Raw genomic sequence first — 12,029 nt, forward strand, 5'->3', positions numbered from 1 at the left:
CATTAGTTTATACCGCTTGTGACAACCCACTTATGGAAGTTCGAGGACACCCAAACTTTACAATCCTGGCAACCAGGAGGTTCGTAGGTAGGTTCGAGTGTTTACTACCTAGAGTTTAGGAAACATCAAATCAACTATTTGGAGGTTGTAACATTTCTTGATTCGGAGGTTTAGTGTTATAAAGCTATTCATTGGCACACTTAGCGTTCTGTCATCACTATATGCTAAAAGTCGTTAACAAAAATGTGATATAATCCACTTTTGTTACCAAAATAGAAGGGGATATTCTTCATCGAGAAGAAGAGCTTTTTAACACGATTTTCTCTGGAGAAAGAACCCTATTAATAGCACACATGTAACCAACTTGATCGACCTTAAGGGAGGAAGGAAACAAGCAAGAATAAGAGATAGCTCTGTAACCAACTCGACCTTAAGGGAGAGGGAACCTAAGAATAAGGAAAGGAAATCTCTCCCAAGGGAAGTTCAGGTATTATTGTCTAATAGGTGTCATAGATAATCTCTGAAACCTCTACTGAACACTAGCTAAAGGGGCGAGGGCAGTTCAACTCTAGTCTCACGACCTATAGTAGAATGGAGCCTTTTTTTTTTTTTTTGATTCAGTGAAGTGCTTGAATTGGTCCAAAAAGCAGGCATGCCGAACTGGTCTAATCCGGTTCGGTATGCCATGCCTTGTAGGTCCGGGCAGGCCCTTCATTCCATCAGGTTAGCAGAGGGTGGTTTGTCTCTAGAACATGCCTGGCTATCAGCCATTCTTTAACCTCCATCTCTTGTCCTGCATCATATCATTTCAAGCAGCTGACTTTGACTTTTTTCTTTTTTCAAAAAATATCGTTAGAAAAACAAATTGCAGAAACTTGAAAAGTACTGGAAAAGGATAGGTTACGAGATTCCTGGATATGGTGTTGAAATAATCTATCTGTTAAAACCTTATAAATTTTTTTTATAATTTTATTATTTTATATTTAATACTTAATTAATAACTTTCTGCACACAGTGAATAAATAAATTAAATTTTCATGTTACATGAATTTTTTTTTAATTTTTTGAAATAAAATGGTGGATAAAGAACCAGACGATGCTGTTTTATGGACCGCGTGGTATATTGGTCGGATCCTTCTCACATCGGAAAGATCCAGGATCCTGATGGCATTGATACAATACTGCCTAAAAGAAAACAAATATTATTACTTTATTTTAAGTCCATTGACTTTTATTATGTTATGTTAAATGGGAGAAATAAAAAACCGATGACAATGTGAACATCAGCGCGACCTCAAAATCATTTTAGGACTTGTTTGGATGTTAAGTTTTTCTTGTGATCCGTGTTGACAAATTTGTGAAAGCAAGATAGTTGCATGTAATGTGAGGACTGTACGAGCATATTTTTAGCTCTACATCGGCTATTTGCCGTGAAAATTTTGGATACTTATACAAGATGAAGGAACTCAAATAATATCTTCTAGTTAGTCTTTTTAGATGAGATCGTGGGTTGTTACAAATGGCATTAGAGCGAACTTGACTCATAGCCTATGTCGACTAGGGGACACTGCAGCACAGATTCATGGTCAGGGCCGATCGCGGTGCTTGTGATTAGATTTGAATGGATTTGTACCTTTAGTCTAACGTAGACGGCAGGGCTTGAACGGGGGATCGGTTATTTGCTGAGGAGATTTTGGATACTTATACAAGATCAAGAAACCCAAATAATACCATCCAGCTAGCCTTTTTAGGTGAGGTCTTAAGTTGTTACATGAAAGAAGTTACGAGGATCACCAATAGGCAATGAAAGTTTCGATCCCATTATTTTTGGACAATATTTTTATGTAGAAGATATTTTTTTAGGAATAATGGGTTTCATGGAATCTCAAAAATTTTAAAAATCTTTTGAAAGATTTGCTCGCTACTTAGCTTTTTCCACATCTATATGTTTTGCCGAATAATTTATTTAGACATACATGCCCTGAATCAACTCTTTTACGTTTATCTGCATCAATGACATGTCCGGTATATGCCCATTGATTCTACCCTTGCAAGGTCTTTTCTCATTTAACCAGCAGCAAAGGGGTTTGTATTTTTTTTTTTTTTGCTCTTTTTGCATAAGGTGTCCTCCATTTAGGGAAGGACAAGGCTTTGAACACCTTGATAAATGATCATTAGCCACTTTGGTTAGCACGGGAGCTGCTAAAGATTATTGTGAAGCCATTTATCCAACAATTTGGCTTGTATTAGGTCCATGTAAGTTGAATGAATAGGCCCTTTAAAGCCGTATTAAGGCCCCATTTGGCAGAGCTATTGGCAATAGAGCTTTCGAAAGTACAGCTTTTTGAAGTAGAGCTTTTATAAAAAGCTATTTGCTATTTGGTAATTACATTTCTAACGTATTGTGAGATCTTAATATGTGTTTGGTAAACAAATTGAGAATATGACAAAATGACCATAAAAGATATTGCATAGTATTATACAACAGAGCACAATAAAATATAATATATATTAATACATAAATATATAATATAGTATAATATTATTATGATGTAATATAATATTATATACTATAGCATAATAATATAACATAATTTGATATTATATAACATAATATATCAATATATTATGATATAATGTAATATAATATTATATTTACAATATCATATAATAATAAAGGTACAAAATATTATATTTATTATCATTATATATTAATATTATTATTTTCTATAATTATTATATTTTATCATTCGTATTTTGGTGCAAAAAGAAAAAAATTATAATTCAAAACAGCTTCCTGACGGGGCTTAAAAGTGTTTTTCGGAAAAGCTCCAAAATGGAGCTTTGTTTTAGCCTAAAACAGCTTTCCTAATTTTTTTTACCAAACACCTTTATTCCATCTAAAAATGCTTTCTGGCCCTCCAAAAGCTCTGCCAAATGGTGCCTAACACCAGTCTCGGCAGCCTCGTGCCTACCATGTCCACTAACTAGATGGAATATTCTATACTGGCTTCACAACACAAATGTGCCATTTCATTCCAGGCCTCTCAAACTTGTCTCTAAAACTACTAAGCTAGTGGTATGATAGTGTTCTTGATAAGAAAAAGCAAAGCAGTCAAGCATCTAAGCAGTCTCCCACAAGGTCCCCAGACTAATATTTTTCAGCTTGGTATTTTTCTACCAGGAACTCTGGAAGAGAATAACCATTCAAAAATAACCCAATGGAGGAGTTTCTATCGAGCACTAATTGATGCACTAAAGCCCATCTCACTTGAGGATGGCTTCAATTGATGAGGAAGGATAGTGGTTATCTATGATCTACCTTTGGGGCCTCGCAGGACACGATCCTGATCAGGAGACGACAATGAAAATTTCAGGAAACTACGGAGAGTCTCATAATGAAGAGAGGCCTTGCATAATCACACTTCACACATGCTGTGTCTTAGAAAATCTTCCATGAAAAGAATAAGATTGTAAAGTGCTTGAAAGGTGATTTACATGGAAACGACTATTCATCTTTTACATAAAGCAAGATGGTTATTGGAAATACAAAGATTGCATACTGCATCATTAGGTTCCCATAAATTCAAAAACATACAAAATGACAGATATACTCGCATAAAAATGCAAAGAGTGCAACTTGTTTTATTCGAAATAGAAATCACCATACCTATCTTTTTTGAATGGACAAATCACCATAGCTATTTGGGGACACTTAATTTGGACAGGCTTGGGTACACTTGCAGGTCAGGAACTAAATCCAGGTGGTGGGGGAAGGGGTATGCCGACGTTCCCTTCCAGCATCATCACCACATTCTTCATGCTAGGACGAGAACCTGGTTCTGACTGAATGCACCAGAGCCCCACTTTCACAAGCCTATTCAACTCTGTCGTATCCACTTCATCAGGCACAAGCATCTCCAACTCTCCATTCATAAAGCAGTCATGCACCCAGTCCAGAAGAATAATTGCATCTTCTTCAGCTTCCAATTCCATATTTCTCCTGCAGCATACGATTTCGAGCAATACGATGCCAAAGCTGTAAACATCTGCCTTCACCGATATCGGCGCATTCTTGTGCCATTCTGGTGCAAGGTACCCCCTTGTCCCTCTAATGCCTGTGAATGTTCTTGTCTGACTCGGCATCAACAACTTTGCTAACCCAAAATCTGATATCTTCGCTGTCCAATTATCGTCCATCAGTATATTTTCAGGTTTTATGTCGCAATGTATGATACGGGTTTCGCAATCCTCATGCAGATAATGGATCCCTTTAGCGATATCCAACGCAATCCTCACGCGCTCATCCCAATCTGGGTGCCTGTCAGCCTTAAAGATAAGGTCTGCAAGCGATCCATTGCTCATGTATTCATAGACTAGGAGCCTGTTAGCACCTTCATCACAGAAGCCGAGCAGTCTCACCAAGTTCTTATGGTGAGTTCTTCCGATTGTCCTCATCTCTCTTCGGAACTCCCTTTCTCCCTCATCCACCACCTTCTCAAGTTTTTTTACAGCAATGGCTCTTTCACCGCTAGGCAAGGTCCCCTTAAAGACAGTTCCGAAGGCACCCTTGCCGAGCTCTTCCTTGGAACCCTGGGTCGCTTCCCTCAGCTCATGGTAGGAAAAACATCTGGGTGCTATTTCGTCCACCAGAGCTGGCTCTCTATTTCTCCCCATCCTTCTGTACCTTCCAGCTCGATGCCTGTAAAAAAAGAATATAAAAGCAGCCAAGGTAGAAACTATACCAGCAGCAATAGCCACGGACACGAATAAAATCGTGGCGCTAAACTTTTGCTTTGTAGCAGTAACGGGAGCTGCAGCCGGGCCTCTATCTCCATGGCTGCTATCCGGCCTTCCTCCAGCGCTCAGGTTAACCAGCTTGATGAATGTTGTGGCAGTGCTGTCTGTCCTCCCATATCTCATCGGAAGCGCCTGTTTGCTGCACGTACCGTCTTGAAGCAGAGCGGCAGCACAATTGCAATCTTTCAAACATGCATCACTGCATTCTTCCTTGCTTGTCACAGACCATGATGCAGCATAGGAATCGCTCGTCCATGTTGCATTCTCCAGAGGGGACATGTATGTCGTGTTATCATCATTCAAGGAGCAACCAATGGTCGTGATGTTTCTACTGCATCCGCTCGATGTGCTCTTAGTATCGAGATAATCAAAACCAGGCGGACACGAGCATACCACCCGTCCTTTTGCGGAAGTGCAGTAGCTGTTCACGCCACAGGTTCCCTTGACCTCGCACGGATCTGCGACTTTGGGGAATTCCTCCAAAACACGTTCTGCGTTTGACTCGAGATCGTGAGAAACTAACCGGAAGATCCCATCCACACCGAGCGTTGCACGATACACCAGTGCCGTCGCCTTCGGAAGACTGTCCGTTAGATTGTCTGTGGCATTGCCGTTGAACAGGTACAGCCGACCGTGACGATCGAGAGTTAAGCTTTGGAAGCCCATTCCATTTGTTCCGGAGGCCCAGTAAGCATCCACTTGACTATCTGATGATGCCACAGGATACAGAACGAGGTTCCCATCATCCTGCATGCTGAGCTGAAACCTCCCCCTCGAGTGGTTGCTTTCTGATATTCTGGAAACGAGCTCATTTCCAGCGAGCGGCATCTGATCTGCCATGATTGTGTCAGTTGGATGATCAAAGGTTTGCCATACGACATTAAAGTTGGAGTCGTAGATGACAAGGTTCCCAGAATCGAGCATGGAAGCAGAGGAAGCATCGGTGTTTGTGGAAATCTGGGAGATTACTCTGGCTTCAGATTGTGGTAGGAGCAGCTCGAGCCCGTTATTGGTTAGCTTTAATGCAGCATCTTTGGTCACCGGTGGCTCATCTCGGTCTGCTGTCCATATAACAGTGTTGTTTTCAGGAGATGCCACGAGCCATGTTCCAATGGAGAAGCCCGTACCTTCTGGGTAGAATCCGAAGGCAAAGCGTCCATTTGGTGAGAGCCATGACGTAGGGTTGATGGTGGGATGGAGGGAGGTCTCTAAGCTTATGTTGGACTGCCTTGGTTGAGCTGCTTCCAGTGCAAACGCTAATGAGAAGATTGAGAGGAACAGGATGTAGGATGTTGCTGGAGCCATTAGAGAAAATGACCAAGAAAGGATAGCAAGGGGTTGCGAAGATCCTGTGCTCTATAAATTGTTTTGTGGACTGATTGCAAGTAATGGAGAGGAAAGACAGGAACTGGTAATGTCTCAGCAACAAAAATGAGAGATCCAATGGGTTGACCCCAAGTAAACGCAGCGGAACTGCTAATGACTTGGCATCGATAATGACAGAGTCTTCGGGTTGACACAAAGTAAACACAACGACCCCGTGATTCACTCTGGTGAGCCCAGACGTTCTTTATTTTGAGAAACGATGGTCTGAGGCTGTGCCCCCACTCAGCAGTATTATAATCTGTATTAGCTGGTCTAATATCTCTTGAAATGTTGGTCTAATATCGCATTGCCCCCACCAGCGAAGGAATCTGCCTGATCTTCTTGACTGCGTCTCAGGCAGGCAATTGCTCGTGATGTTATGTTTATATGCTAATTGAAGCTGCATTAATTTGATGGCATGGAATTCCTGCATCTAGAAAGCAACTGCATTTCCCGTCTCTCACGCTTCAGCTGGACTCTCATTTGAATCAATGGAGCTATGCGACAATATGAGTTATTCCTGATCGATATTTTGCTTATTAGATTTTAATAAAAGATAAATGCTATTCCAGAGTGATACTCCCATGGCACCCCGTGACTCACGGCAATGCGAGATGAGCGCATCGATTGGTGTCGTGCACAGCCACGCGGTCGAAGGGTATAGTTTCTCGTCTTTGTGGGGGCGACGTGAGTTTCGGGAAAGCTGCTCCTTACTATGTTCTTTTTATTAGGGCTCGTTTGGTTCGCAGGAAAAGAAGGGGGCAAGTATGATCAACGGGAAAGTAATGAGATCCCTCTTATTTGGTTGAAATTTTCAAAGGAGAGAGATAAGAAAGTTGTATTCCCATGGGAATATGATTCCCACATTTCATGGAAAAGTCATTCCCATGAGAAATATGGAAAAATTACTTTTCCATGAGGCGGGAATCACTCCATCTTTATTTTTTCCCAAAAAGGCCCTTCAGCATTAAAGATGCATTAAAGACCTAATTTTTATTAAGGGTATAATAGGAATTACACATAACTTTTCTTGGAAAGTGGATGATTAACCAAACATAAGCACTTTGGAAATCTATCACTTTTCCATGTTTAATCAAACATGCTAAAAGTACATTTCTAGGCATTCTCTTTTCAGGAATCTTCTTCGTAGAAATCATATTCCTAGGAGGAAAAATGCTTCCCGCGAACCAAACAAGCCTTTATTGTCCCTTGAGGTGGAGTGTACGGCCTAGAAATCAAGCTTTCGTCTTCACTCCACCTAGAAATAGCTGGTTAACCTGGGCGCCGGAGGAAGGCCTGATACTAGCCATGCAGAAAGAAGCCCTGCCGCAGCTCCCGTCATTACTACAAAGCAAAAGTTTAGCGCCACGATTTTCATCGTGCCAGTGGCTATTGTTGTTGGTATAATTTCTACTTCGCTGCTTTTATGTTCCCTTTTTTACAGGTATCGAGCTGGAAGGTACAGAAGGATGGGGAGAAATAGAGAGCCAGCTCTGGTGGACGAAATAGCACCCAGATGTTTATTGGATTGAAATGATTATTAATTATTATTTTAAATTTTTGATATTATTTGGATATTATTTAATTTAGGACTTACATGATTTCTGGAGCTTTACTTTAGAAATTATGTGTCGTATCATATAGTCGACTCGGATGACCCATTTTGGGTACGATACATTTTCTCCAAAATTATTTTTGCCTCTTTCTTATTTCTCCATCATCTTGAGTGTATTCTTGTGTCTCTATTATGATGGACCTTTCCTATCACCGTAGACTTGCTTTCTCTTTTGTGGTTGCTATTTTGCGATCGACGAAGTATTGGTTCAATGCCGTGGCGTGGTATAAAGACTGTGACCGCCGATCACCATCTAAGATTGTAGATTTTTACCTTTGGTAGACTCGCATGACGGACTTTGTGGATTGAAGAGCATCGGTTCGATGAATGTCATGGCGTACCATAATGCGAGGGTGTGAACGCTTGACCACCGAGCACAATTTGAGATTCTAAATTATTATTAATATTATTAATATTATTATTATTATTATTATTTATAAGAATTATCGAAGGAGAAATTATATCCTATATCCTATGCATCATGGGGACGCATCACGCCAATCATAGGTACTTGTCTTGATGATTGATCAAGTACTTGTCTTGATTATTATTATTCATTCATCAAGTACTTGTCTTGATGATTGATCCAAAAAATGAGCACCTATGATTGGCATTGTGCACTGTCAGATGGTGTATATAGGGTAGAATATATTTTTTTTAGAAAAAATGTAACTTAGAAAGTTTATTATTATAAAAGATTCTAAATTGTTATATTGGTAGACCCCATGTAGACTTTGTGGAATGACCAAGTATTGGTTCATTGTCCTGGAAAGTGCGACCGCTTGACCATCGAGCACCGTCCAAGTTTTTAAACTTCCATCTTTCGTAGACTCCCATGGTAGGCCAAGAATAAAGAATGATGACCTAAAAAGACTGCACTGGCCGTTAAGCACCGTTCAAGGTTCTAAATTATTATCTTGGACAGACTGGGATTTAGAAAGTTGGAACTACATTATTCATTGGAACGGAGACTGATGGATGACGACATGGAAAGACTGCAACCATCGCCAAAATCTATTTAAGATCCTAAATTATTATCTTTGGTAGATTCACATTAACTAAAAAGTTAAACGACAAGAACAATGGATGATGACATGAAAAGATTTCATGGACTGTGGGTCATCATTTTAGATTTTAAACTAGCCTATAACCCATGTGAAGCATATTGTTCAATTTTTTTATTTTTTTTCTTGCAATTCTTGAAATACAATATAGCAATACAATAAATTATAATAAATAGTATTAAAGAATAGCCTTACTAACTTATATGGCAAGCCTCATTGAGTATTAGTATTGATTGTTGTCACTAATGCCAATACTGATTATGCATTAAGCTCGTTGAGCATACCACAAAAACTATATCATAATATAGACATGACGATGACCATTTAATACGTATTTTCTTTTATATTAAGAAGTATTTGTTACCAATAATATTGATATTAATAATATTTTTATTGTTGTGCAGTAAATTATGATCTCGTTTTATGTTATTTATAATACTTTTTAATATTAATATATTGATATACTATTATTATATAAAATTTTAATAGAATGTATATATTTATTGATATAGTAAAATAACATATTATTATAAAATAATAATATCATGATCCAACTTATGTTTAATAAAACATAGAAATATTTAAGAGATACATAAATGCAATATAGCAGAATGATTAATGGTTGTATCTTTATTTTTAAATAAGATCATAATTCTAAAAATGTAATATAAAAGTTAAGAAAATATTAATATAATTTGATGAGCGGGGTAGGGCACTAAACATTGCATGAGGTCTACTGAAATTGCGATGCGTGATTAGTGTCAGGCACAGCCACGCGACGTGAGTTTCGGGGAAGCTGCTCCTTTACTGAGCTCTTTTTATTATTGTCCCTTGAGGTGGAGCGTACGGCCTATAACTCATGCCTTTGTCTTCGCTTCGCCCACGGGGCCACACGGCTGATCTAGCCTTGTGTTTTAGGCCCTGTTTGGGGAAGTTGTTGGCAGTAGAGCTGTTGGAAGTAGAGCTGTTGGAAGTAGAGCTGTCTGAAGTAGAGCTGTTATAAAAAGCTATTTGCTGTTTGGTAACTACATTCGTAAAGTGCTGTAGTAATTTGTTTTGTGTTTGGTAAACAAACTGAGAAAGTACTTTTGTATGACAAAATTACCATAAAGGACATTGCATAGTATTATACAACATAACATAATAAAACATAACATAAATTAATACATAAATATACGATATAGTATAATATTATTGTACTATAAAATAATATTATGTTAATATAGCATAATAGTAATATAATTACTAGAGTAAATTAATATTTGGTAATATAACATAATATTAAATTATTTAACATAACATATTAATGTATTATGATATAATATAATATATATTATATTTATAGTATAATACAATAATAAAAGTATAAATTATTATAATTGTTAGTATAAATTAATTTCTCATAATATAACATAATATTAAATTATTTAAAATAACATATTAATGTATTATAATGTAATGTAATATAATACAATATTTATAGTATAATACAATAATAAAGGTATAAAATATTATAATTATTATTATAAATTAATTTTCCATAATATAACATAATATTAAATTATTTAAAATAACATATTGATGTATTATAATGTAATGTAATATAATATAATATTTATAGTATAATACAATAATAAAGGTATAAAATATTATAATTATTAGTATAAATTAATTTTCTATAATATAACATAATATTAAATTATTTAACATAACATATTAATGTATTATGATATAATATAATATGATATTATATTTATAGTATAATACAAAAATAAAGGTATAAAATATTATAATTATTAGTATAAATTAATTTTTCATAATATAACATAATATTAAATTATTTAATATAACATATTAATGTATTATGATATAATATAATATGATATTATATTTATAGTATAATACAAAAATAAAGGTATAAAATATTATAATTATTAGTATAAAATAATTTTTCATAATTTTTCATAAAATAATTTTCCGCGGTCCAAGGGCTCTTCTTCGTGGTCCACGCTCGAGGAGAACCTCAGCGCGGGCCGCGAGGTTGATGATAAAAAAAAACAATAGATTGATTTTGGAAGGTATGGAAAAGGATTAAAATATTTTTCTTCTAAAATGTGGTTCAAGAGATGCATACAAAAATTGAAAAGAAAAATACTTTTTCTTACGGAAGGGAATTTGACGGCTAGGGTTCTTAGCTACAGCAGATTTTTAGATTTATAAAGAGACAAACTATGTAATTATGTTATTTTAATATGGGTATTTTTGTCAAAAATACAGCTTTCCGAAAAAGCTGAAACAGCTTCCTCCCAAAAGCTTCAAATTGGAGCTTTCTCCTAAAAGCTGTTTTCAGCTTCTCGCAAAAGCTGAAACAGCTTTTTGAAAAATTTACCAAACACAGTTTTTCATCTAAAGTACTTTTGGAGGGCCAGAAAGTGCTTTCTGGCCCTCCAAAAGCTCCCCCAAACAGGGCCTTAGTCCCTTCGCTCTCACCGGGTTTTCTTAGATGCCAAGCGATTGGCTCACGCGCTTGGCACCGCTATGAGTGTCACTTTTTTTATTATTTTTATTTTTATTTTTATTTTTATTTTTTTTACAACAGTTGCTTATCCTATTCTAGTATAGACATAGCCAGTAGAATCAAGAGCAACAATTTAACATAATTGTGAAGAAGAGACCTCTTGGTATATCCAGAGGATCTCTCCAAAATGCTGTGCTGCATAAAAGGCGATCCAGTTGGCGGTCCTGTTCGCCTTCCGATACATATACACTGTCTGAAAGACATTGCATTCTCTCACCATCTGCCGAATGTCGCCGAGTAGAGGACTTCCATCCCCTTTCCGCCCCTCCTTTCATATCTAATCGATCACCGTGGCCGAATCTTTCTTGAGGATAATATGCTCTGCTCTCAGCTTTTGTCTCACATAGGAGATGCCTTTTCATGCTGCCCTAAGCTCCACCCCTATAGCTATTAGCTCATCGGTACGTCGCCCGTCCACGGTAATAATCTGTCAGTCATGACCTTGATCACAAAACCTACACATCTTCCGCCGAAAAGAATGGTATCTTCTTTTCACAACCCCCACCATTAGGTCACATCATGTACAGATTTTTTAGCATCCTAAATTTTTTCATTCATTTACTTGCACAGCTCTTTAGAATGTTCTTTCAGCATTTTGCATTATTAA

The 12,029-nt window shown here is 37.1% G+C and overlaps 1 protein-coding gene across 1 annotated transcript; it reads right to left on the bottom strand.

Moving 5' to 3' along the window:
• Positions 1-3,216: 3,216 nt before the first annotated feature.
• Positions 3,217-6,579, bottom strand: LOC103699564 (G-type lectin S-receptor-like serine/threonine-protein kinase LECRK2). Its single transcript, XM_008781585.4, has one exon. It carries the CDS (start codon positions 6,103-6,105, stop codon positions 3,748-3,750), a length of 2,358 nt encoding a protein of 785 aa, XP_008779807.2. The 5' UTR covers positions 6,106-6,579; the 3' UTR covers positions 3,217-3,747.
• Positions 6,580-12,029: the final 5,450 nt, after the last annotated feature.

The sequence above is a fragment of the Phoenix dactylifera genome, chromosome 14 (genome assembly GCF_009389715.1).
Source record: "Phoenix dactylifera cultivar Barhee BC4 chromosome 14, palm_55x_up_171113_PBpolish2nd_filt_p, whole genome shotgun sequence".
Taxonomy (NCBI): Eukaryota; Viridiplantae; Streptophyta; class Magnoliopsida; order Arecales; family Arecaceae; genus Phoenix; species Phoenix dactylifera.